Source organism: Falco naumanni, chromosome 3, assembly GCF_017639655.2.
Source record: "Falco naumanni isolate bFalNau1 chromosome 3, bFalNau1.pat, whole genome shotgun sequence".
Taxonomy (NCBI): Eukaryota; Metazoa; Chordata; class Aves; order Falconiformes; family Falconidae; genus Falco; species Falco naumanni.
This window is the reverse complement of record NC_054056.1, coordinates 5,681,687-5,709,686: the sequence shown is the minus strand read 5'-3', so window position 1 is coordinate 5,709,686 and position 28,000 is coordinate 5,681,687. Positions and strand designations below refer to the sequence as shown.

The following is a 28,000-nucleotide window of genomic DNA, read 5'->3' as shown; positions in this document are numbered from 1 at the left end:
TTTGACTTCCCAGCATGGGAACCCGAACCTTTTTCCACCACCGAGAGGAGGAGCAAAAGGAGGAAAGGCAACAGAGCTTGCAAATGACCTCCACAACTAGAAAGAAAAAGTTCAAATCCAGGTAAGCCAGAGTTAGAGACAGGCCGAGTAAATCGGGTCCAGACAGGACTTTCTATACTCAGCACAGAGCATTCACAGATTTTTTTGAATTTTGAGTTTATGAAATTATGGAACCTTGTCTGGATTCTTTTATGTGCACCTGCCTTTGGAAGTGAGGAAGAAGAGACTTTCAGCCTTTCAGAGTTATCGATAGCAGCTGCCCTTGCCTTGACCTCCGAAATACCAGAGTAAGTCAGAAATCATTATAACTCAAATACAACCATTGTATGCAACATCACCCTTGTAGGTAGGGCTCACAGTTTCGAACTCATTTTGTTGGAAGCAAAAAGAGCAGGTTCAATCAAGAGGTTCTTCCTTAAAAAATAAAATCCCCAGTTCTCAACTAAAATGCAGGAAATTAAATTATAGCCCCTTGTGATAATGAGTAATATTGCCCTGCTCACAAGCAAAGGCTTAAGAGAAACCAGATTTCATAGGAATAAATGGAAAATACAGTAAGATTAATAAATTAATAGTAACAGATGGGACTCTCCTTCTTTCCTAGAAAATCTGGTCAATGATCCTGCTGTCCATCCTTCTGTGATGGCTGAACAACCTAAGTAGCTAGGAACTTCCCTCCTCCCTTTAATCCTCTTCCAGTTCACTGCCTGGGACTAAAAGTGGTCAAATACTGGGTCCCCTTCTTGTGCCACTAAAGTATTATCTCTCATGGTAGTACTGCTGATTCCTATGAGGCATAATTGCCTGACATTCCCACTCACATGGCATACGAGATGATGTTTCTGTCCTTAACACTTATTCTGATTTAACCAAAAATATGTGCTATAAAACAACAATAAAAAAGACCAAAACAAAATAAAAAGCATTATCCTAACTTCAGTTGGCTTTTATCATCCTGTGTTCCAGGGATTACAAGCTAAGAAGAGAGGCTGCCATCCTAGAGCTAGAACAGAGGGGGCAAAAGAGAATTCGGTTTGGGAATGACATGGAAAAGTTGGAAAAGGAGGTTATTCAAAACTGCAGACTGCTGCGTGTGAGAGCTGACCGGAAGGCCCTTCGGAGGAAGGTCAGATTAGACATCTCTATTAGTAGCAGAAATGCCAACAGGATTAAAATTGCCAAGACTAACTAGCATTCTGGAGAGGATACTAAACCTAATCAGGTGTTAGGACAACATCAAAGCCATTAGAAATAAGGACAAGACCTTATATTCCTGCCACTGAAGCATATTCACACATGTCCCTTTTGTAAAAGAATGTATAATTAGAACATAATCCCTTTCTATTGCCTTTATTTAGTTTATCCTTGTCCTAGGCTGTAGAAAAGGCACGTGTGGAGAAGGAATACATTGAGCTGCGCTCAGGACGCCCACCTATGTTCTGGATTCCCCTCAGAGTACATGCAGTCTGGGAGAGGATGGAAGTGATGCTGGCGTGTACAGTCCTGGCTTCCCCACCACCGCAGGTTACTTGGTATGTCAGCTGACAGCAGTGACTCACGCTGCCCATGTGGTCTAACTGTTGTGTTTCAGGAAGCAACCAGAGGAGTAACATCTGTGTCCTGCTAGAAAGAAGGAAGGAAGCGAGAGCTTCAGAAATTACAGGAAACACTTTCAATTCTCCAGTTCCACTGTTGGGACCAGTAAAGAAATTAAGTATTCAGTGAGCCATGGAAGCAGTGGACAGTCCTGTGGGGGTCCCTCTGGGACAGGACTGATACTTGTGTAGATTTCCCTGCTTCCCTTGGTGCCGTCCTCCATCCTGCAGGCAAGCTCAGGATTTAAATCTTGGAAACCACAGTCTATTGCCAGCATTAAATTACTGCACACATACACATCATCAAAGCTTAGCTACCTTGTCTACCATGCAAATTTTGGCATTAAACTGTTACTGCGTCTACAATTTGTAAAATAGAAACCGTTTCATTTACTCAGTTTTGTGTATTTACCAAACTACAGGAGAGGAAGTGTTACATACTGGGCCTGACGGCAGCGTTTACTATTAATAACAGCAGGATAGAAAAAAAAATAAAAGACCACCTCAAAAAACAATTTTCAAATTGTACTTTGATCGGTTTGTTAAAGTGATTGACCATTCCTCCCATGGAAGGTTTGAAGTATGCAAACATTTGGATTACTAATGACTTCGTAGGCAGCTAACTCTGCTACTGTCAGAGCTCCTGATGTCCTGTGTCCTTCCAGAACAACCTCCTTGAATTATTCAAAGAGCAAAGAGAATATGAACCTCCCACAGATCCCCAGTGAACACAAAGAAGCAAGAGACAGCTGCTCGAACTCCCTCACACAACCTGCAAAGCAGGGAGCATAAACTGAGGAGGAAGCAAAAAGCCAATGCTAAGCCACCCGTAGGCAGCCCGCAAGCAGCCCTGGGGAAGGAGCACACCCAGGGCTATGGGAGGGGATCTAGGTTAGCTGCAAGGCTGGTTTGGATTGATGTGGGAGACCTGTAAAAGAAGGAATTGTGTCTACTCCTCTCTTCTGTTGTACCTCTGTTGTCTTCAATGTAGTTAATTTTGAAATAAAGTGTTAATTTTACCAGTCAGTTTCTCCGTTCTTTCCTAAGCAGCATGTTTCCTTTGTGTTCAACTAGGTATAAAAATGGAGTTCGTATCGATCCTCGCCTAGCCCCAGCAGGAAAATACAGGATAAAAAACAAATTTGGGATGCTGACCCTGCATATCAGCAGGTAATGTATGTGCTCTTGCCTGACTTGTTTTTTCAGATGAGTAAGATGCGCTCTCCAGAAATGCCCAGTTTGTGTACGCTAAATAAAAAAAGTTAATTCTTCTGGAATCTCTGCTTGACTTTAGTGTGTTGTGGTTGAGCTAAACCTTTGACATTAGGAAGCAATCTCAACAGCAGTTCATAAGGTTTCAAAAATAATTTTAAAAAAATTAGAGCCTCATTTATTTTTGCTCCTCTTTTTAGGTATGGCCAGAATTTTTCATTCCGGGTAAGGCCATGCACGTTAAGAGCACCTCACAAGCAGACATACCAATGGATTTAGGATGGATCAATGTAATCAGAATTGAGATTAGTTCAACTCTGTGACCTATACATGTGATAAAGATACATGCATATCTTTGGTGGAACTAAGTGTTCCACAGGGCTTTTGCTTGTTCGTTACTTGAAATGTTTTGCTTCTGGCTAGCAAGAGAAAAAACTGACCACTAACTATAAGAAATCCTTGTAATCAAAAGGAAAAGCAGCTTCTTGATGAAAAGCAAATATCTACTTCTAACTTCTGGGACTAAAGGAGAAACCCTTTGATTTTTTCCTGTGAAGTATGAACAGTAACTGAAAGCTAAAAAGGAGGGGAAATATTTTTTTTTCCAGATGCTCCATGGAAGATTCTGCTGAATATAGTGTTGAAGTTAAGAATCAATATGGCGAGGCTTATTCATTTGCTACAGTGCTTGTCAGGAGTAAGTATAAATGTTCCTTTGGTTTTAAATTTTCCAATTCTTTAGATTTTTTTAAATATTTTTAATGCTATACATTATATCATAGGAACATACAAGCACTTTGGAAAAACAAAGAAGTGAGCACTCTGTTAAAAGGAGTGGAGAATTGCTCCCAGTTATTAGCGAAGAGAAAGCACAACTGGCTAAAATAATCCTTAGCTACCACTAATATGTATATGGCTGATATAATAGCTTCTCTTTCTCAGTCACTTCTGGAGTCAGAAAAAATCTTTCAGATTCCAGGGACACAGCTGTCCCCCCACTGTGCTAAAATTGTACTAAATTTAGGTACTTACTTCTTCTGGACTGATATGAAACAGCCATACATTTAAATACATAACAGGCTTAGAAAGAGTCTGCAGCATTTCTAAAGATAAACAAGAAATTTGTTAACAAGTACCGTGGCTTTCAAAGGGTTCTCTCAGTGCAATATTGCAAAGAATACTCTATTTCTCTCTCAAATCAGTAACTACCAAGAGCAAATACAAGATTTTCTTTTTTGATCTGTGCTGTTCTTAAAATAATTGACATAGACTTGGTAGATTCACATTCTGCACAAGCGAAATCCAGGCTTATGGTGAAGGAAGTAAACTACCAGTACTTCAAAAGGGAAATTATATCAAGGTTTAAGAAATATGCAGTGCACTCTCATAGGATCATAGTTTAGCTGTTCACATTTTATATATATATATATTTATGTAAATATATATAAATATATATTAAACCCCCCAATTTTGACATAAAAAGTCCGAACAGAACAGTCCTACAGAACTTAGACAGTTAAGTGCTCCAGCAGGACTGACAGAGTCTGGGGGGCAATTCAAATGGTAGCAGATGAATAGGAGGGGAACAGGTTTGCTTTGGACATTTTACTGGTCAGGAAGAGATGGGTTTCTGCAACCCACTGAACTGCAAAGCCAGCTTGAACTATTTTTTCAGACAGAAGGGGTCTTCTTTGGTTTAGACAGCATATTTATTGTTAGTGCTTTAATATATTCTTGGCTGTGCCATGGGTTATGTTACTGTCATATTTATTCTTTGCATGCCGTATTTTGATCACATCTAATAACCATTTGGGGATACATATGCATACAGAAGAATGTGACTCTAGAATTTTAATAGAAGTGTATTGTTTATTATATCTTTCAGATCCTTTAATTAAACAGTGTCAAAATTCAGCATATCTGAAAATATACAGCACATATACACCAGTTCTAGAGGGGCATGTATAACAGCCCAGAAAACCTTTGGTTGCAAGCCTTCCCAGATTCCTAAATTCCCCTTAAGCTAATGCAGAAATACAGAAAAAGTTACTAGGTGCACAATGCTTCTCTTCTACAGAGGTTCTTACAGTATGTCCAGAACTCAGGAACTGGGCCTTTGCCATAAAGCAGAAGCAGCTGTCTGAAAAAAATAATCCATGGCAATAATCACATACTCCTCCCAATTCCCATCAGAATCTTTAGGACCAGAGCAGGCATGATGATAGAATTAAGGCTGTGGTCTATCACAGAAAACCTTGGATGGGACTGCTCTCTTCACCTCTAAGTGCCTAATTCAACTGTCCTTCATCAGGCCTGATCAGCATTTCAAACAGCTTGCAAACATTGTTCCTTGTGATTGCGGGTGAGAGGCCCACGGTGTTCCTTCTCCTTTGACTCTGTCTAATGCCATCTCAGTAACATGATTCTTCCTTTTGCTATTTGCATTTAACATTCTGAAAATAGAGACTACACCAAGGCTTTAATCCTGCCTCCACTGGAAACATTCCTCATCCCCCAGGCAGGCTGATGGCATCTCTTCTCCTGGCCCCATGCTGTCTGGAATGCCCTTGATGCCAGGGGAGGGTCTCTGGGATCCGTGGTTCCTACAGCAGAAGTTCACTTTCCCTAACGACATCAGTAAGGGTCTCAAGGGACCCAAGATGAGGCTGCACTTTACCTCTTGCACTTTCTATTTCTTTCCTCTTCAGCTATTAATACTCAGTCCTCATCTTTTGCTTATGAGCGAGCTCTGCTACTGCCAAGCTTCATTCACTGAAAAAATAGGCATTATTTTATGTGTGTTTCTTGTAGCTTATAAAGATAAGAAAGTATCTCAATTTCATCCTGTGTTAAGTGCATCAGTTCTTAGTTTTCAGCTCCAAATAATTTCATTCTGTGCTACGATGCCAGCAGTTCTCACAGGCTAGATCCAGAGAAGCGGGCCAGCATTCTTATATGATGCCTCAAAAGAACCCACGGCTGTCGAAACAAGTGATCTAGTAGGGGACACACTTCCCTCAGCTCCAGGAATTACCTCAGTGCCTCAGGACAGATATCCTTTCTTATGGTTAAAGCCTGAAGTCCCAGTCACTGGTAGTCTTCAAGAAACTCACATCATCCCCTGGGAATGCTGTTTAAACCCAGGGGTTTGGCCAAATCCCACTTTCAGTAATGTTCTTGACACCAGCACTTTATTCTTTCCTTCTCTGTGCTGTATGTGGCAATGAGTAGCTGTCATCCTCTGTCTCCAAACAGGGACATAATTAAAGCATTACAGTTCTGGGTGATCCTAGACCGTCACACTTCTAATCTGGACAGTACCATACTGGTACACTTATATGACAAAAGTTGTAGCTCCCTGTATGCATGCTTTTATTCAGCATAACTTGCCTAGTGCAGCTTAAAAAGATAAAAGCCAAACTGAAAAAAAACTTCTTTAGCAATGAATAACTGTGTGCACATAAGCATTTAAAGCAGTTGGACTTACACTAGTATAGTCATACAAACAATTTACTATGTAGATGCATCCTCAGATGTTTGTAAAGGTCATCAGCTGTCAAATGAATTAATGTTTTACCACATGATGACACTTTGAAGGTTCACATTAAGAGCTGGTCTGAGGGAAAAACATCGTTTGCTGAGCATCACTGTATGTTTTTGAAGGGGAGACAAACGGCATGAGATTTGCTAAATGTATTTTCTTCTTGTCTTACAGAATATTATGGAAAAGAATCAGGATTTGATTCAGAAATATATAAAAGTGAGTAAATGATTGTTGTTGTTGTTGTTATTATTTATTTTAATTTTATAGCCTGAAGCAATTTTATTTTTTTTTTTCCTGAACTATAGCTTTTCCTATTAGCCTGACTGCACATTAAAAGTTCAAGGCTCAGGTACCACTCCAAAAATATGATAATAAAAATACTGCAAGGAGGAAGGCTCTGGGAAGTCTCTTTATCACACTAACTTTTACTCTTATTTCATAGGATCCCTTATGGCCAGAGAGGCAGATTTTGCTTTTCCACTGAAAGCCTTATTTTCAAGAGAAAAGGAGCCTTTCACTCTCTCCTGTTACTTCTCTTCTGATTTACTTGAACACCAACGAGACATTACTTGGTTCAGAGATGGTTTGTATGCAACAGCTAAGTTTATATACATTTACCTATGTGAATATGCCCTTTGAATTCATAGCTGTGAGCTAATGTTCACAGAAGAGAATAAGGACTCAGGATTCTTGAGCTGCTGTCAGCTCTTCTCGAGATACAGATGTTATTATTTAATTTGTGTATTTTCCTCATTTTTAAAAGGATGATGCCACTAAAATTTTTTGTAGGCAATGACATTCCTGCTCATAAGAATAGTTTAAGAGCCTTAGTTCTATACAGTGAAAATGCCAAGCATTTGAAAAGCCAGTCGTTCTCCAGTTAAAAAAACTTTTGGATATGCTGTGTTGTTCTGCTGGCAATCAACGATTTCAATCTTAGCCAAACTAGTAATCTTTCTGTGCTATTGAGTTTTGGAAGCAGAAGCAACTCAGTAAGACTGCTCTTGTCATTCCAAAACTTCTGCCAGAATCAGCTGTGAAAATAGCAGGACCTATCGGGCTTTAGTGATTTAAGGAGAATTTGGGTAGCATGTATATCTCAGATCTGATAAATATACAGAAAATGCACAGTATGTGACATTCCATTTTCTTGGTTTGAGCACCACTCAGACAAAAGATCCTGCATGCTGAGCAGTAATGTATCCTCAGCTAGAGCTGGCATAATATTTGGCAGACTTCAGAGCATCCAGTTACCTGATATGAAGAGTACCTTTTACTGACTAATTCATCTGAAGCCACATTTTTTACTCTTTTTTGCTTGGACTGCAAGCTCTTCAGGAGAAGAACCATGCTTTTTGCTCTGCATTCGCGTACAAAGGGAACAGAGAGGCATAGTATCAAAGTAGGATCAGAGTCCGTGACTGTAACTCAGAGGCACAATAATAACAGTAATAGTATCAGGAGTGTCTTACAGATCTCTCATCTTGCTTTGTGTTTTTTTCTGCATTTGGAAATATGCCACTCCTGACTCAACCAGTTCAGGTGTAGTTCCTTTATCCCTTCTCATGTTTCACAGGTGAGATGCTACAAAACTCCAAACATCGGGAACTAAAGTACAAAGACCAGGAGGCTTCTGTGACAGTGTCATGTGCTTACAAAGAAGATGAGGGATTCTACACTATCCGCGTCCCCTCACTGGATGGATATAAAGAGCAGACCACTTACGTGTTTGTTAGAGGTATAAGCAGGATTCTATCCTATCTAGAACAAAAGCTCCTTTCCTAATACCTTGGCATAAAGAAATCCACAACCTCACATACAAGAAAATTTCTCCCAGTTTTGTGCATGGATACAATTATCAAAACGTCGTATTTTCAGTAGTGATTTAGGTATTAGAAAATATGACTTGTATTACTGGGATGTAGGCCCTTAGACACTTAAAATTAAGCTACTGAATGAAAATTTTGGTACAGAGAAGAAAAAATGTATCCACCATCACTTGATATTTCTACAGATGCTGCAGCAGAAACACCTGGCGCACCTGGGTCCCCACTCAATGTGAAATGCCATGATGTAAATAAAGACAGCTTGATTCTTTCTTGGGTGGCACCCAGTGACAATGGAGGAAGTCCAATCCTGGGATACTACATTGAAAGGTCTGTATGTTAATCAACTTTGAGCAAAAAAAGCTCAAGATCATGTTGTAGAAAAAGCACAAAGGAACTCGATAGGCTGTGTTTCATTTCAGGTGTGTTGTGGGGTCAGAGAATTGGGTCCCATGCAATGACAAGCCTGTGAAAACCTGCAGATACCCTGTCCTGGGCCTTGCTGAAGGACAGACATACCAGTTCCGAGTAAAGGCTGTCAATAAAATGGGCATCAGTCATCCTTCAAAAACCAGTGATCCAGTTACAACATATGACCCCAGCAAAGACAAGAGAGTGACAGGTTTGTACTAAAACCAAGCAAACTGAGGCTGCAGGCATAACTGAATGCAGTTTACCCAGATTATCCCCATTCTCACAAATATCACTGCAACGTCCTGCCATGCTGTGCTTTTGCTGAACCCACCTTAGTACTACTCTGAACAGAAAAAGATCAAAATACCAGTTATGACATTTCATTGTATGTGTAATGAAATGTATATAATTATGCATATAACAAAATGACACAGTCCTGGGCTCTGTCTTTCTTGACAAGCCCCAAGCATCTTCTCTTAGTGAATAACATGCTCTGTTTGATATTACAGTTATTCCATACGACGAAGGCAGGACAATAGAAATTTTCAAGGACGACCTGGAAGGTAAGTTCAAATTTATGCTGAGCCATTCTTTTGAGAAGAATGATTGCACTAACAAGGAGAATTGTAATAAAATGACTCCAGAGAAAACACACTTAGGAAAATATATGGTGAAACATCACTGTAAGCTGCACAAGTATCAGAAGCTATCCTAAACAGCACAGCCTTTTATAATAAACTTGGTTTGCCCCTATGTCCCCAAAGGCTTTAAGTCTCCTCATTTATATTGAAGAATGTTACTTTACAGTAAGAAAAGATAATCCATTGTGAAAGAACTTTTTTTTTCCTGCGACTTTATAACTAAAGCATAGCCTATTCTGACTTCCCATAGGACATATTAAAATTCCCTTGCCACCCACCAATGTTCATGCAAGTGAAGTCAGAGAAGATTATGTGGCTTTGGCTTGGGACGAACCAGATCCAAGAGGCAAAGAGCCACTGAAATATTATGTGGAAATGGTAAGAAAATAATACCATACAGAAGAGAAATTGCAGAACAGAAACATTTATTTCTCAGATGGCCTATAGCACTATTAATAGGCAAGTCTATTCACTGTGTCGATAACTGGAGAACTACAGCCTCAAAAATGGCTTGCTCAGCCTCTCTCCAGCTCCACAGTTTACTTGAGCTATGATCCTGACTCTTGACACTGACTCAAGTAGTAATGATTAACAAAGGATAAACAAGTAAGTTTTACACCATGGAAGAGTACCAGAGTTTTAACAGGAAGACTGTTGCTGCCCTGTGGGCCCTTAAGTGTGGAAAAGCTGTGAAGAACTGCACAATAGTTCACTCTCCTGTTCCCCACTAATCATTTTGCAGGTTAATTAGTATCTTCTACCAACCTGCTTTTATACATACTCACTTCCCATCTGTTGTACCATTTCTGCTGCAAAGGGGCCCTCTGTTGCCAAGGAGGAAAAGTTTGGGTATATCAACTAAAAACAAATTTACATTTTTGGTTTGAGTTTTTGTTTGGGTTTTTGTTTTTAAGTACTTTCCTGTGAAGATCAGCTTTGTTATTCCTCAGGAGGGTTTTAAGCTTGAATTACAACTTGAGTTGTAAATCATCACTTTTTTCGTTACAGTCAATTGCAGGCAGCAACTCCTGGCAAATGGTTAATCTGGATATGCCAGTTAATTCCCCAAGATTTGCACTCTTTGATCTTGTTAAAGGAAAATCATACTGTTTCCGTGTGCGATCTGTTAACAAGTATGGAATCAGTGAGCCATCCCTGCCCAGTGAGCCTGTAACTGCTGGAGCAAAACTGGGTAATTATTTCATTAATATGCTCGCCCTTTCCTTTAAACTTCATGATAAATGACTACACAGCAGTTGCTTTGATATCAGGAAATCTCTTAAAGCCTTAAATCCTCATTTAATTACTTTGCAGTTGGTCAGTGCAGTGTAAATCTAACCAAGCAATGATGGGGGAATTACATCTAATACGGTAAGAAACAGTTGAAGCCTGTGTTTAATCCAAGTATGCTTCCAGCGCTGCGTAAGAGAGAGGTTACACAGAGCAGTGCTGGAAGGAATGATACGACTGCTGAAGCAGCCTGTTTCTGGGAGCTTCGGATAGAACAGCAGTCTTCGCCAAGATGAGCACTCATTCTTTTTTTATATTCTCCCATATTAAAGTTGCCCTAGTGCTCATTCATACTGTCATTTTTCTCAGCAATGAAACAGGTCCCATTTCACAGTGGAGTTAATGAGAGTTACTATATGAGTCTCCTTTCTCCTCTACTTCAGGTGGTTAAGCAGGTGTAACTCTGTAGAAATCAACAGGCTGTAAGGGACAGGAATATGAGATATGGCAAATCCCTATTTTTTGCCATAAAACATAAAAATATAGGCTGTAGACTGGAACAATGCCCATGGTAATTCGAAAATGGTGCTCTGGAAAAGTTAATAAATCCAACAGGCCAACTCACTTTTTTTTTTTTATTTATAAATTTTTAAAACCCCTTTTTTTCTCAGTGTTTTTTTTTCTTTTTTTAGCTACTCTGCCTCCACCATCTCAGGTTTTAGCTTTCAGAGACACCAAGACATCTGTTGTTCTGCAGTGGGATAAGTTAAAGGATGGCTTGGAGCCTCTTGGCTACTACATATACTGTCGGGAGACTGGGACAGAAGAATGGCAAACTGTCAATAATAAGCCCGTGACATGTAATGAGTGAGTTCAGCTATTATACTCCATTGAGAGAAGACAGGGTGCCAACTTGGATACTTCTGTTTATGGCTGGAGTCATATTTCAGATAAAAAAAGAACTTCTTTCACCACACACACACAGGCTTGCGTGCACACAAACACCATGTCCTCTTTTTAGAATTAAATATTGCTCAAAGTCTCACTTTTACATCTGAAGCCAGACAATCAGCAAAGTCTGCGTATATTTTCATAGAGTGTGGATCTGCAGAAGGTTTAGAGACCTTGTAGCACCAGTAGAACCACATTCCATTTTTTTTTTTTGCTTCCTTTCCAGTAGAGTAAGTTGGTGTCACTCACACATAGGATTTAGAATACCTCTCTAGCTGGGGGGGTCACATGTCAAGCAGAAAAAGTCCATTAAAAAGTCCTATTTATTCTACTGACAATGCCAGCCAGCAGTGTGATACCCCTCTACCTGATCTGTGTTTACTGATTTATTGGTAGCCATTTTATGTGACACCACAGTGCACTGTAATTTGTAATGGTGAATAATGATTTTGTATAGTAACAATGCCTTATTAAAATGTATTTCTGTCTGTTCAAAAGATTGTTTACCTGTACTTTAAAAAGTAAAAGCCACACATATTAATTTGGTCTCCTAGATTTACTGTTCCTGGGCTGCAGCCTGGAAAAGAATACGTCTTTTGTGTGAAATCTGTCAGCGAGGCGGGACTAAGCGAAAGCTCACCAGAAACAGATCCTATCATTGTAAGGCCAGCTATCGGTAAGTTGTAACGTATACATGCACATACATGCAATAATTAAATCTCTTGAAAATGTATCTATCACATGTAGCTATCGTTACATGTAATGGTAATAATGTTGAGCAGATAAGCAAAGCAAAGCAACAGGGAACTGATTTTCTTGTACCCTGCAGCTCCTGTCATCAATTATACTTGCCAAGGGTGGACAGAAATAATTAGCGTTTTGACTTAGCAGCGTGTTACATTTTCAGTATTAATTTGGCACTGGTACAAGTGACCATTTTAAGTGCTCAATTATGCTGGTATCTTGAAATCAGCACTGTGAATTTCTCCAGGGCAATTACAAAATCCCACCAAACACATTAGCCAGTATCTAACCCTCCATCTTCTCCGTTTTATTGACCCACTACTTCCATCTTTTTCCGTCAGACAAACCATAAAACAACAGGCAAGAAACATCCTGAGACACATCCATGACTTTGGCTGTGACTTCCAAATAAGAATCTGGTCATTTTCAAATATTCTTACACTGCAAAAAGTGGTATTAAAGGGCCTCAACACAAACAGAATCATATCTGGTATGAGCACACAGAGGTTTCCTCAGCCCACTCATCCCATAGCTACACCTCTTTTCCCAATCCCTAGATCCCAAACCTGCACTGAACAATATACCCTGTTTCCTCTCTGCCTTTGCTGCACAGCCTGTCCATCAGCACCGCACGGGTTTGTTCTTCTAAACTGTGGGAAGACTGACATGACCATTGGCTGGAAACCCCCGAAGCGCAAGGGAGGAACAAAGATTCTGGGATATTTCCTGGATCAGCACGATACATCTGAACTAGACTGGCATGAAGTCAACACTCAGCCGATTCCTCAACGGTTTTACATGGTATTCTTTTCAGATTGAATACTGTCCTTCTTTAAGCATAGTGGGAAACATAGCTGTAACAAGGGATGAGCTGGTTTTCCTCTACTTCCTCTGGTCTAGAACTCTCTTCCTACCCTCACAAAACTACGACCATGCAGGGCTGTACTAATTGTCTGTTTGCACTTCTAAACCCAAAGGTCCGGAACCTTGAGGAAGGCCACCTGTATGAATTCCGTGCCTGTGCAATGAACATGGCTGGTGTTGGGGAAGTATCTGAACCTAGTGACTTGTTCAAATGTGAGGAATGGACAATGCCAGAACCAGGTATCTGTCATTTAAAAGCAGCAGCCAGAAAAATTTTACCAGGTATACTAGTTATCTCCTCACTCTTGTGTGACTCCAAGGGACTTCTGAAAACTATAGAACTGTGTAAGGGTGGTTCCCAGTACAGAGAAGCACACAAACACTTCTAGGTAAGTTCCAATTCAGACATAGGGTATTATTTCTGCATCATACAGATACAGCACTCAGGTATTTTTAATAATAATATTGTTTCCAGAGAATGAAGAATCTGGATCTAATATCCTAATGTTTTTGTATATTACACCAAAGCAAATAACATTAGACCAGTTGATGTATGCTTTTTTCTAGAACCTACCTCTACAGTTAATTAGCATGGAAAGCATCTCCTATGGACCCCCTATTCACTTGTTATCTTAAAACTCTCTGCTTTCTGATCTCAAGCTCAAACAAATCACACCCGGTTGCATTTTTAAATGGTACTGTTGACAGCCTACCCTTCTTTGAACAGGTCCTCCTTATGATGTGAAGTGCACTGAAATAAGAGACTCATCCCTAAAGCTGCACTGGGAAGCACCACTGTACATAGGAGCAGGTCCAGTTACAGGGTATTATGTAGACATGTGTGAAGAAGGGTCAGAGGAATGGAAACAAATAAATAAGCAGTCTGTCGCCACCACCCATATGAAGGTCTGTATATGCACTTAGTATCCAAGTGTTGCTTCTCATTTAGTCTTATATTAATTTCTGTCATTCTTTCCTGCAGGTTTCAGATCTGGAGACAGGGAAATGCTATATTTTCCGAGTAAGAGCACTGAACAAGGCTGGAATTGGACCAGCTTCACTCCCCTCAGATCCTGTGGTAGCTAAAACCAAACCTGGTATGAAACTAAAAGTGATAAGATTGTGCAAGTCTGTAACTACTACGATGATTCTGGTAAAAAAATGCTTATGAAACATCAGCTACATGTTTCATAGCAAGAAAGAACCTCCATCAAAATAAAGCTTAGCAAATCAAACTGCTCAAATTAATTTACACTAGCTGTATACCATCTTTTTTTTCCTTTTTTTGAGCTAGATGTCCAGAAGCTAAGCCCTGATCTGTTTTGATAAGGAATGTTTTTGGGGTTTTTTGCCCATACAGGCACAAATGAAATTGAACTTGGGGTTGATGAAGAAGGTTTCATTTATATGGCTTTTGAAGCTCCTGAAAAGAATGACGACTCTGAATTTATCTGGTCAAAGGATAATGAAGGACCACCAGATGCTGACAGAGTTCAGACTGAGGAGAAAGGCAATAAGTGAGTATGTAACACACAGTGAGAAAATAATTTTGGACTGTCAAATAAAGAACACACTAAACACTGACAAAAATATGAAGCCAAACATTTCCCTCTCCTTCCAATATCCAGCTAAAATACATACACGCTATTGAACTGCAAACCTCTGTCCCTGATTCTCAGCTCTGGTGTCCATGAAACAGGACATTCAGCGTAATCATCAGGTCACAAAAGGGAAGCATCAGTCGTCATATTGATATTGTTTCTGCCTTGCTCTTAAGTGTCATATAAAAATGGCAATGAGTACTATATTTAATGTTCCAGGTGTATCAAATGTATTGCATTCTGTTACAGAAGACATAAATGAAAACAATTTTATTATTACTTTTATTTCTAAGATCTAAGCTTATACTGAAAGACCCATCAGAAAAGGATCTGGGTACATATTCAGTGGAGGTCACGGATGTAGACGATGATATCTCTGCCAGCTGCACTTTAACAAAAGAAGGTAAAAACTAATAACTGACAAGAACAAAAATCTAATGTGCCATAGTTTTCTAATATTAGATGTTTAAAGGAAAGTTTCTTGTAGAGGAATAGTAAGTGACTGATGTCACTTAATAATCGTGGCATCATTAGAAAGATGTTTCCCATTCCTTGAAGGCTCGAGGGCAGTTTCTTTTACAGACTCCTAAGAAAAGATTCCGTGCTTCTAGAAGGTCATTTTTCCATTACAGTTCAGATTTCACACACATCCACACTATCACAGTGATTTAAAACTTCTTTAACACGTTTCTTGAATTGATACAACCAACATTTTATTTGGACATAACTAAGAATGATCTTCACAATGTTTTCTAGCCCTCCCCGCTATTCAATGTTTTGAACTTACAATCTTCTTGACATAAAGCTCATTAACAAATTAAATTGATACAAGGGACTTGTTTTGGCCTAGTCGTCCTAATCTAAATGACTTGTTATTCTTTGCATTTCAGATCTGGACAAGTTATTAAAACGAAGCCACGAAATCAGGAACCCATGTAAGTTGAGCCAGTAAGAAGCCACTACCATACGTATCGAATCTGGAAGGGGGAACTCCAGCATAACCCTGGCTGAGCCAAATTTCGTGTTTTGCCTGTGAATTCCCCTCCATGGTTCTCTGTTTTCTAGTGATCAAGCTGATATCTGGATGGAACGTTGATGTTCTGGAGAAAGGAGAAGTGCGGCTGTGGCTGGAGGTTGAAAAGCTGTCACCAAATGCAAAGCTGCATTTAATCTTCAATGACAAGGAGCTTACAAGTACTCCAGTATGTTTTGTTTTGGTTTTAATTCTGACTTACTTTCCCTCTGCTGAACAGGGAGATAGAGCAAATGAGTACATTCCCAGTTTTCTAAATTTCCATCACATACTTTGATGTTTGGTTTAGGAATACTCTAGGGCATGGTTTTCCACTATGCATAAAGCCACCTGTCTGATTCTCAAGCAGTGAATCGTACTATCAAGCAAGGCTGCAGCATTGACACTGTTAGTTAAAGATGGTGCAATATTCCTCAGTGGTGTGGCCAGCAAAACCTTCAGTGGTAATACTCAGAGAACATCCAGCTTTCCTGTTATCCACCCCTCCTGAGAGGCTGCCTCTGACAGAGACTTCCCTTTTCTAAAGGAATTTCCTGACAACAAACCTCAGCCATATGCAATTCATCTGGTACCACAAATGCACCTGTGCACGACAGAGAGCTTTGTCTTGGATGAACAAACCTGACTCATTTCAGCAGATGCTAAAGAAATACCATCTCTCACAATGAGACAGGGTATTTTTCTTCTGCTTCACCAAGCAAAGCTGCAGCTTTCCACCTCTTTGAACTAAATATGGATAAATCTCATGAATTCTAAGAGCACATGAAAGTGATTTATTTCTCAGTGTGAAGCACTGGAAATAACACTGCATCAAGTGTTACAGTGCATTCCAAGCTTCTGATACATTAAAAAAAAAAATTTCCAGCCTCTTCCTTGTCTTCCCATATCAAGTTGATATTATAACATTTAAAAAGTATTTGGAATGACAGGACCAGAGGGGCGAACAGTTGAGAATGAAGAACAATATAAATCACTCGCCTGTCAGTTACATGCAGTGTAGCAACGCCAAGATAACAAAAAGAATAGATGTAACAAAGGGATAGGGCTAGGCCAAAGAATTTCAGAGCTGTTATTGCAATGGGTTTTTTTAAAGCAATGTTTAGGAAATTTATTGAAAGCTTTGTCTGTTCCAAGAACTGTCTTTTCTACACTGGAGAACTGACGTGGTTATGCACGATTACAAAGTATTTGTCAAGCTCTTTGCAACAATAATATTTGCTTAGAGCAAACAAGGCAGTAAGGCATAATGATGATATTTATGTCTAAGCATTTGGCAGGTTTCGGGGTGTATGTATAAAAGGCTCAGTAGTGCTTGCATGATGTCAAGAGGGTGGCAGTATTACTCATCATTGCCCAAATATGCAGCTACGTGCCACAGATGTGTAATTAAGTGCAACACTCCTATTATACTAAAAGCCATTGAAATTCTGGTAAGCAGAAAAGTCTGTAATATCCACAAGAAAGAATGTATTGTGTTATGTGGTTTTAACAGAAACTTTCTCGCAGATACAAGTTCTGCTGTAAGCAATTCTACTCTACCTATGTACATAAGAATATAATAGATGAATCCCAGAATATAGAATACCAAGAATGTGTTGGCTTCATTACTCCTGTAAGATAAGGGAAGAATATAAGGATACATCTACAAAAGGACTGTAATCTCTGAGTGTTGTAGAAGATGCTGTGCCAGGATCTAACCTTGGAACAGTTCTGCTGAGGAAAAACTCTTCAGTTTATCATATTTCCTTTGTTTTACACAGACACATAAGATAAATTTTGTCAAAGGAAAAGGTCTCGTAGAACTGATAATCCAGAACTTCTGTGATGATGATAAAGGGATGTACACAGCCCAGCTGCAAGATGGAAAAGCTAAAAATCAATTCACCCTAGTTCTTGTGGATGAATGTAAGTGGAAATTCAGGATCAAATATAGACTGCCATGCTCAGTGGAAACTCTTCGAGGCACTTAAGGCCCCAAAGTTTTTCCAACAGTTATAATGCCACACTGGGAATGGGGAGAACAAATATTTATTTTAGGACACATTTAAAGTCCAGGAATCATGTAAGAAATCTGAATTTCTCTTTAACATAAATTGAAGCTTTTGATCTTATAGCTAGGGTCCTTGATCACAAAAACAGTTTGCCAAAGCAAAATATACAGTGGAATGCTTAGTTATTTTTTTCAAATATTTTACATATCTTGCTTTGGCAAACTATGTCTTGGCAGTAAACTGTATGACATGTTATTACATGTACTCATTTATCTCAGGACAGGATCAGGGCGAAAATTCAGTGTATTTAACAGCTGGTTAATTGCATTAAATTGAATGCAATAAAGAAACCAGTGTCAGCTGTACTCGAGGACAAGTCCGAGTAACAAAGCAAGCTGAACATGAAATGTACGGGGTCCTTGTACATGCTACTACAGAGAACCTTTTCAAAATTAATTAAAAATAGAAAGTAACAAGATTCTCATACAAGTGCTTCCCCATACAGTGTCTATCTCTATTTTCAGTTCTTGCAGTTTGCTTTCCAGTGACCTTCTAAAGATTCTGAACTTGTTGAATGGAAAGTGTTTATAAAATGTCAAGTCTACTTGACTCCCTTTACAAACAGTGCAGAGAAACAGGCAGCGATTCAGCACATGCCAAGTTCAGGATATAAAATAAATTTGATGAACTGTGCTCTAAAAGTGCCCACTTTACTGACAATGAAGGAAGTAGAGATAATTGAAGTTAAATACAGTGGTCTACAAGAGATAAAATCTATGCTCTCCACTGCCTTCTATGTCTCTTAGTTTTAAAATATTTTAATTTCAGGGTTTCTAGCCTACCTTTTTGTATGTCAAAACTCCTATTTAATTTCCTAAATGCATAATGGTCAGGTTTTCAAAGATTCTTTTTTAATGAAAATAAATGTTTGGTTCTCAGCAACCAGTTCAATGAAAGAACGATGGCTCTAAACCTGTTCAGTGTTCTCAGTGGAGACTAGAGGTAACTCATGTGCCAGAGATGTCTTTCAAACAAACATCACAGCTCTAATGATAATACCTTTTGTGATCAGAAATTTCTAAAGTGTTATACTGAGAAAGAGCAGGGGGGTTGTTGACTTTGATCATTGCTGTTCTCGTAGGTTTTGCTAAAGTTGCAGAGGAGGCTGATGCAAAACGGCGAGAATGGAAGAAAAAGCAGGGTAAGATAAGATGAAGGTTAATGACTTGCCAGAACTACACCAATGAGATGGCAAAACCTAAGCAAAGCTATTTCACTCTAAATACTTTTCCTAAATACATCATCTTTTAAAAGTGTATTATTTAAGCTGATTAATACAATAGGATAAGATTCCTTAAGATACTCTGCTCTGCTCTTAGAAATCAAAATAATGTATTTAAATAGTTTTAGCTATGCTAGACAATCCTCAGTATTGATTTTCTGCATCAGTGTTGCAACACGGAACATTTCTGAATTCTGAAAACTGTCCAATCGGAATATATATCATGTAATTGAGATCCACTCACTTTCCTTGTAAAAAATAAGATTCTCTACATAAATTTAAAAAGAACGAAACATGCATTCCACTTAAATTTTATCCATCATCTTATATTCATGAATAAGGACGTTTATAAAACAGTTTCAGAGAAAAAATACTACAATTGGAAAGGTGATCCCCTTCAAGCGGGGATAAAAATACTCACTTAATAGTAAGTGTGATACCACACTAGACTATGGGTCTACTTTCCTATCTTCAGAGATGCTTAGTGTAAGATGAAAGTGTATATAAAGTAATCTGTCCCCCCTTTTACCCTCTCAGAATCAGGAAGAAAATCAGAAATTATATGGTTCTATTCAATTGCAGTTCACCTGGGAAATATCTATCAGCTCCTACACTGACTTGATGCAAAGTAGAGTCATAAAGGACTGGTGAAGCAGCATCATTAACTACATTTTGACATAGGATTCCTCAACAAAGATACGTTACCTAAGGACATTACAAAACTAGCAACAATTATATGTTCTAAATTGTGATGTCTATTGCACGCGGAACTCAGTAGGGCACATTACTCCCTACAGACCGCACTGCGGGGATTCACCACGAGATGGAGGCATTTCTGCAGGTAACATTTGAGAGTTGTGGCAATGCATTGCAAAAGACGTTTATTTTCTTTTATAGGTCCACATTTTATAGAGAACTTGAAATGGAAAGTTACTGAGAACTGTGAAGTAGTCCTTACCTGCAAGGTACATACCGCTATGTGATGCAACTGCACAGTCTGAATTCCTTTAACATTAAATTTTACTTGCAAATTTTAAGGGAAGGGTATAAACAGTGCTCATCCAAATGCTTCACTGCAAACCAATGAAAGTTAAGTAAAAAAGTTAAGATTAAAATGTTAAGTTAAAAAGAAAATTGAGATAGTATATCTTGGACAGAAATTTTAATAGAGAAGGAAGTTTCTAAGATTCTGTAACAATCCTCTAATGCAAGTGATGTTTCATATTAGAAGGACAGCCAGGCATTCAGAAATAAAATGCATTTGGGACCCTGACTTCTAAATGTTGGCTTCAAACAGGCAACAAACCTGAGAAAGGACACCAGCTTCCAATGGTTCTTCAATAAGAAAGCACGAGCAGATGGTGTGTTTGATCCACAGACTGGGATAGGAACTCTTCGTATTAAAAAGGTAAAAAACAAAAAACAACTCAGAGGCTGTGGTAATCACATGAAAATGCAAAAAATACGGATTGATCTTATTAATATTCCATGTGTGTTTTGGGTAGTGCCCACTAAATGAAAGAAACTGAACAAATGCTGAGAAAAGCGCAAAAGAAGAAGCCATTTAACATTACAGTCAGATAGATCTGAATTAGAAATGAGGTGTTTTTAACAGTGAGTGGCTGTTAAAAGTTTTAACATGTCCTGACTGGCTAAAAAGAAAAGCATGAGCTTTTCAGGTTTTCTGATCAGGACTGGTTGCCTATTCTGAAGATGAACTTTAGTAACAAAAAAAAGTTACTGAGGTCATTACAGAAATAACTGGATGAAATTTTATGGCTTGACCTATAGCAAAGGCAAGACAAGCTGATATAATGCCCCTTATAATCTTAACTCCGCCTCACAGAAGAACCAGCTGAAGAAAGGGAGCTTGGTGGTGCAGTTAGTTTTAGCGCAATCTATCTCTGTATGGCTAGTTCGAATCTTGTTTGTGTTTGATTTTCCACCTTAATTTCAAACAGCCAAACCACCTATAGAAAACAAGTAGATAAATGTATGTGAATGGGAATCTCTGCTCACACAGGTCTGAGGACCAGCAAGAACACCGGGAGTCAAGAGCATCAGCAAAGCAATACGAGGAAAATTTATGGAGCAGTGGGCATTTGTCATCACTGGGTCCCAGACCTAGCTGTACCTTACACCACTAAGGGCACCCAATGTGCTACATGGTGACTGAGGGCAAAAGCTGAGATACTGACTCTCCATAACTGACAATGTATCAGTTCATAACGAACCAGGGCCCCTCTAACCTTTCAAGGGAGGTTCTGGAGCAATATGCCTTTTTTTACTCTCATTTCTGATCAGTCCAGCCAAATTTATTGACAGCGATGAAAAAAATCTCAGCTTTTCCCCTTTTTCCAAACCCTGCCCTATTTCAATGCTATGTGAAATTTCTGTTGGGGGTGTGTGGGGTGTTTCATTTTGTGTTTTTTTTAAAAAAATAAATATTACATATGTACACATGTATTTGCTAGATAACCAAAGAAGATGAGGGCCAATACAAAGCACTTGTTTCAGATGACCGAGGAGAGGACTATACCCAACTTGATCTCACAAAAGGAGGTAAGAGAACATTCTATCAGGCAATAATACATATTCACACCCCTGCCTGGGATTCATTTTGGATTTAAAAACAAATCTCATAACTTTCTACCACACTGTTAATTACCACAGTACCTACATGCTTTTATAGGAATTAAAACTTGCATTAAAAGTTACTGGTCAAATGTAAAGAGTTTCCTATCTACTATAGCATATATATGTATATATATGCGCCAATAATTTTAAAAATCACAAGTATTTCACGTGAGATTGGAGTAATAAAATGCACTATTTAAAAGTCTCTTATTCTGCAAGAGTTATACAGAGTCTAATGAACAGAGTAAAAGTCTCCTTTGCATCTTGTCTCAGAAGGGGTTTTTGCATCTGTCCATACTGTACTTCAACTGATAACCCACAGACAACTTTTCACTCCTGGAAGTTCAGCCAGTCCCCCAAAGCATCAGGAGAACAAACTTCCATTTCCACTCTGCATCCCTCACCAGTGAAAAAAATTTTAGGCTGAATTATAACAGAATAGTAGTTACAGACAACATCAAGTGGAAATACAATTACATGTTACTGCAGATTCCTGCTTGAAAAGAACACTTTTCAGTGTTCTGAATATGCTCTGGAAATTGAAAAATAAATATGCAATGCTGACATCGTAATGTCATTTACATATGTAGTCATTTATCAAGCTATGACTGCATTATAAATTCTGTCAAGCACCACAGTTAAAAGCTCAGTAATTTTTCAGTCACTTCAACTCAGCATCAATCAGAGGATTCTGCTTCCCAAGATTAGATCCTACCGTGACATCTGGAATCTATCACTTAAACCTGATACATAAATCTGCTTTCTGGGAGGCAGTCTGTTGCACACATTGAGTGCTAAGGAAGATAGAAGCATCTAAATTTAGTAAGAAGTGCCCAGCATCTAAAAATAAATGAGTCAGTGGCAAAAACTCCATTCTCAGTAAGCTTTGCAACACAAAAAGACAATAAATAACTACTAGTTACAATACATCCTAAACACAGTTAAATTAAGTTGGTAGGCCAGATGTGATTTGCTAAAAATTGTATTTATAGACACTTAAATCTTTATGTCTTTGCAGCCTTTGAAGACCTTCTCAAGGAGCTGTGTAAGATCAGTGGTATGTCATCTTCTCATCAGCTGACACAGTAATAACGGAAGGGGAGAAGGGTGGGGTGCCATGATCAGAGCAAGCTGCTCAGGAGCTGTCCCTGAGTTCGGATCAAGTACAATACCTACCATCCATTTATTATTCCTCTCGTGTTAGAAGCACCTTCGAACTGTCAGGGAGGATGGTCAGGGACATAAAACCCCCCTGCACTTACAAATTAATTCTGTGACCTTTAAGTACAGCAGCCTGCTCCTTGTCACATCACTTGCTATGGGAATTTGGCCAAGTTATACTATTTCTATCTATGAGATGTGTATTCCAGACCCAAGTCTCTAGAAGAGATGCTGACATTCTTCTACCAGCTGCTAAAAGACCCAGGGTCTTCAAGAGTAGAATATTCAAGGGGTAGAATACCACCCCACCTTCAGCTAGCCACGCTCTCCAGAGAGAAATGTTAATAGGTTGCCTGGGATTTTGTTTGCATAACATAAAACTGCATTCTTGAACACCATCCTCAATTTCAGTCTTTCAATTATACTATTAGCTCTTTCTGCTACACCTCTGAAAATTCAACCTACTGAAGAAGGCATCAAAATCTACACAGATGTGAAGTACTACACAGACTACATGAAAACAACTTGGTATCACAAGTAAGTCCCCAGAAGATATTTGCAACGCTTCTGGACTGCCATTACTTGCAACTGTTTAGCATCAAAATTAAAACATGTTGGACCTGAGCCCAGAGCTTTTTAAGGCAATGGTAGATTAATCTGAGTAAGGGCTGAAAAACACAATTTACTCTGCATCCTGAAATGTGTCTGGGAATTCCAAAATAAGCAGTCGTGTTATTTTTATCTTAACACTGCAGAAATATTTATAAGTGATCTTTACTTGAATAATAATGATGCTTTTAAGCTGCTGAGTTACAGCCACCTTGGTTACAGACAGGAAAATAAGGGGTTTTTTCAAATTCTTTTTTTCTACTACTTTTACTTCCCTAAACCACTCTATTCCCCCACTATGAACTCTGAACAACAAATATTCCCAAATATTACAAAATTCTTTCCAAACACTAGCTAATTTAGTCTCATAATGCCTTCATAAAATAGAGAAGTGGTGTTTTATTAGATACCACCTACACACATGTATAAGGAGGCCAATTTCAAATAACGTTTAAAGTCTAAACACTTCCAAATATTCAACACCTAAACCCTAAGAACTAAGAGGTCTTTTGTAGAGTTTGCAGGGCTTTGGCAAACTGCCTAAAAGCACAACTAGGTGCCCCACAAGGTTCTCAAAAGGGACTGAGTACATAACTCTCCATGAAATTAACAGTGAGGTGCTGACTCCCACTCTCTTATTCTAACCAGTACAGGTCTAAAAAAATTTAGTGCTCTAATTTATACAGCTTTACTAAATACTATCGAAATGATATCATTTCTTTACTTAGGGACAAACGACTGGAAAGCCGTGACAGACTGAAAGCTGGAAGCACAATGAATCAGATCTGGCTTCACATACTGAACCCAACAGATGCAGATAAAGGAAAATACACCCTGGAGTTATTTGATGGGAACAACTCTCGCAAACTGTCAACTGACTTGTCTGGACAAGGTAAGCTAAGTCAAACAATACCGTCGCAGGAATGAGATATACCTGAGCTGCTTTCCAAGATTCCTTCAAATTATGGGCAGTGATTCCTCTCACCTTTATTTGAGCTGGAGCCGCAGTTCCATGACAGCACACTATGAGATTGTGTTAAGGACAGTGAGGTGCCCACAGAAGTCAGAAGAAACACAGGGAGAACACCGCAGAAAGGACTGAAGCCTTTAGGCAGCCTTCCTGCCATGGCTTAAGGCACTCCTGGGGAAAGGATGAGCGGGAGGGCAGCTGCTCCTGGGATGCGGCAGATCCCTCCATAGGCCAACAGAGCTTATAGGTAGCATCTTGGAAAAGACAGTGTGGCTTCAGCTTTACAAAGACTTTTCCAAACTGTTCAAAGTTGGGGGTTAGTCCTCCTCTAGACTTCCCTTTGGAAAGGCAGTACTAGATCCCACTTATTTCAGTAATATATAGAGTCATATTTCCTTAAAGTTGATATAGATACTTACTAGATTATAATTATATATATAATTATATGTGCACAAATACCTGTTATTCCAATGCTGATGCATTATGTTAAACCTACTAAGTCAATGAAACAAATGGTTCCCTAAAACCTTTCATTCCTTGCAGCCTTTGAAGACGCCCTGGCTGAGCACAGAAGGCTAAAGTAAGTTCCTGCCTAACTATTTTCACAGCTAAGTCTATTTTGGGTGTCCTACTCTGTGTTTAAAATACATCTATTAAATAAAACCACTATAATTTTCTCTCTCTCACTTTCAGGGAAGCAGCAATAGCAGAAAAGCGTAAGTAAATTAATTTCCTTCCTTCTGCAAAACAAAGCCAAGTGGTGCACTGATAAGTAAAATTAAAAGGTCATATTTGTTCATTCCCAGGTCGTGCCAGAGTTGTTCAAGGTCTGCCAGATGTTGCCACCATCATGGAGGACAAGGTAATATTGAGTAACTGTTCATATAATTGGCCCTTGCACAGACACAGAAGAATAACTGATGGGGAGAAAAGGACTCGTTTTCCCCTCATGTCTGTTCCCAGCAGCTTTTTCTGAGCTACTGCAGTTGCCAAAAGTGTGAAGTGGTATCCTCCACAATACCTGTATCAGCCCCTCATGTTATTGATGGTGCTTCCAAATATGCACATGCTTCTGCACGTATAGGTGCTTTTTGTGGCACAGAACCTCCTTCTTGCAGGTTTCTGGTATTACTGCTTCTGAGGTCTGTTTCACAGCCAGATCCTTTCTATTGTCTTCCCATTTCATAGGATTAGACTAAGGCCTTTAAGTGCTGGACCTGATTTTCCCATCACAACAATTTGCTGCTTGCATTTCTGAGTCAGAGTCCCCTTTACTGGCACACAGGCAGAACAAAAATCCTGTAAAGTAACTGCAAATTCACCATGTGCCTATTTAAGTGTCACTTTACTGTGTAAGAAAGCTATAAAAAGGCAGTAGCACGAATATGAGCCAGGCCCAGTGAATTCAGTCAGGTTAATCCTGATTATACTGAAGGATATCAGGAAAAGGAGCAGATAGTCCTAGAATATCACCTATTGAAAATCTAAGAGAACTGATTTTTATTTTTCTTAATTTCTCATCAACTGAATTTCCTTGCTCATTTATATTTTCATAATCTATTTCTGCTATCTGTTTTACAATAGACCCTGTGTTTAACCTGCTGTATATCTGGAGATCCTTACCCAGAAATCACTTGGTTCAAAAACGAGAAGGTTATTGTCTTTAAAGATCGTTACAAAATGGACGTGAAGGGGACAGTTGTCACAATTACCATAGAGAAAGTCTGCAATGAAGATACAGGAAAATACAGCATCTATGTGAAGAATAAGTATGGTTCTGAAACAGGACAGGTTACTATCAGTGTCTATAAGCATGGAGACATACCAACAGGAATGGAAGAGGAGAAGGTCCCAGGTGGGATTATAATGAAAAAGCCTAAATGAATTAGTCAATTATGTCTCACTAAATTTAAAAGGAATTTAAGTCCTTCAGATTCCTTCCAGTGTCTCTGCTCTAAAATTTAGGCTCATGTCTCTATTTTTATTTCAGCAATATTTTAGTATTTTTATTTTGGTAGTTGTTAGAAAACAATTCTTGTGCATGTGTGTGCCCACGTGCACATGCACACACATGTTCACCTGAAAGCGAACCTCTTTCCCAGTAAATCTGTGTGGGAGATACCAGAGAAGTCACACGAGAACTGGGCTTTCAGTGGAGTTTTTCCTGTATTAAATCACTATGTGTTACTGATTATCATGTAGCTGACAAATGCTTGTGTGTGTGTGTGTGTGTGTGTATTATTAAACTTATACCCTTGGTGACACCTCAGCACTTGTCAAGTACATCTATCTTTAAATCAGTCAGCCATGTGTGTATGGGAAGTTAGCAATTTTCCTAAGTACTGCGCTGAATCAGGGCCTTGAAGTATGCGCCTTTACAACCTAAGCTATATGGGAAGAAAACAAGGTGGTGACATTTTCAAGGCTTGGTTCTTCACTGAGGAACACATTCAGCTTCTACATATACAATGACAAGCAGTAATACATTTACACAAGAAGGTTAAGTGAAAGTCTACAGAGGTGGACTCAGATCCTTCCATCCTACTGGACACCTATATTCTTTCGAATTAAAGAGATTTTTAGGTTTATTAGTTATGTTAGATTATTCTGGATGCAGAAAAGTGTGGCCTCCCACCTGTTCTGAAGCCACAGCTACACTCCCAGCTTCTACCAGTAAAACTGTGTCAGTGAGAGATAAAAAAAGTGATTGTACTTCTAATACAGCCATCCAGCTAAACACATTTATTCAGCGAAACAGCATCTCACTCTGCTGCACAAACTAGTATAAACTGTCCTCACGACAGCAGTACTTTTCCCAGTTATTTGAGGGATGCTGCTGTTCCAGTGACAACATAAAAGAGCACAGCAATCCTCTACAGGACTGCCAATCATTTGACCAAAGGCAGTTACACTTCAGATATTACTTTAAATTAAATATATACAATTTATATTATTAAATTTAATAACATAAAAAAAGGAGAGCTTAGCCAATTGTTTAGATTCATCTTACAGTAAACGAAGAAAAGCAGGCCCTTCTGACAGCATCATTAACATTACTCTATGGTAAAACAGATTAACATAACCTAGAATAACTCCAGTATAAACATGTACTTTTCAGAGCCATGTGTCTTACACCCCACGCATAAAAATTCAGTATCAGCATCTCATCCTTGCTACTCAGGTATTATCATACGTAAATGTAATTCCATGTAATGGGCTATTTGTGTGTGTTTTCTTTAAAATTGCATACTGACAAAAGAGTTGTGAATTTGTAAGAAAAAGTTCAGCATTGGTTTTCGATTTAAATGGAAGAATTACTGACTGGTATGGAGTAATAAAAGTTAACTTGGAAAGGTCACCTACCTCTGGGATACAGACTCTATTTGAATTAAGCAATATAACTGCAAGACACACAATCTAATGGATGTCTTCCAAAATCAAGTCATACTTGTACAGACAGTAAGGAATATCACTCAATAGCTATAATGAGTGAGGAATTCTTGGTGCAACTGGTGTGAAGAAAAATAATACATCCTATTTGCTTCTTTCATTTCAGTCTCCAAACAATGTTTCATGTTTTACTTTACCTTTAATCTTCTATGTATGCAGTGGTTATTAAAAAATAATAATAATAA

At 38.8% G+C, this 28,000-nt stretch overlaps 1 protein-coding gene across 1 annotated transcript; it reads left to right on the top strand.

The window, feature by feature from the left end:
• The first annotated feature begins 14 nt into the window (after nt 1–14).
• On the top strand, nt 15–26,634 carry MYOM3 (myomesin 3). Its single transcript, XM_040585625.1, has 35 exons — nt 15–121; nt 1,027–1,186; nt 1,435–1,592; nt 2,730–2,825; nt 3,476–3,564; nt 6,583–6,627; nt 6,854–6,994; nt 7,988–8,149; nt 8,426–8,567; nt 8,660–8,859; nt 9,161–9,214; nt 9,543–9,670; nt 10,301–10,484; nt 11,215–11,389; nt 12,028–12,149; nt 12,831–13,018; nt 13,195–13,321; nt 13,809–13,987; nt 14,064–14,178; nt 14,442–14,598; nt 14,976–15,085; nt 15,573–15,617; nt 15,748–15,884; nt 17,476–17,620; nt 18,848–18,907; nt 19,886–19,953; nt 20,286–20,396; nt 21,463–21,550; nt 22,644–22,682; nt 23,218–23,323; nt 24,124–24,287; nt 24,909–24,945; nt 25,059–25,081; nt 25,172–25,227; nt 25,950–26,634. The coding sequence occupies exons 1-35, from the start codon at nt 15–17 to the stop codon at nt 26,247–26,249; spliced, it is 4,218 nt and encodes a 1,405-aa protein (XP_040441559.1). The 3' UTR covers nt 26,250–26,634.
• Nucleotides 26,635–28,000: the final 1,366 nt, after the last annotated feature.

Coding starts and splice junctions, on each gene's coding strand:
- MYOM3 (XM_040585625.1), top strand. CDS start 15: ATGGGAACCCGAACCTTTTTCCACCACCGAGAGGAGGAGCAAAAGGAG. Junction 10,485..11,214: donor AACTGCTGGAGCAAAACTGG/GTAATTATTTCA, acceptor TTCTTTTTTTAG/CTACTCTGCCTCCACCATCT. Junction 14,179..14,441: donor GGTAGCTAAAACCAAACCTG/GTATGAAACTAA, acceptor TTGCCCATACAG/GCACAAATGAAATTGAACTT.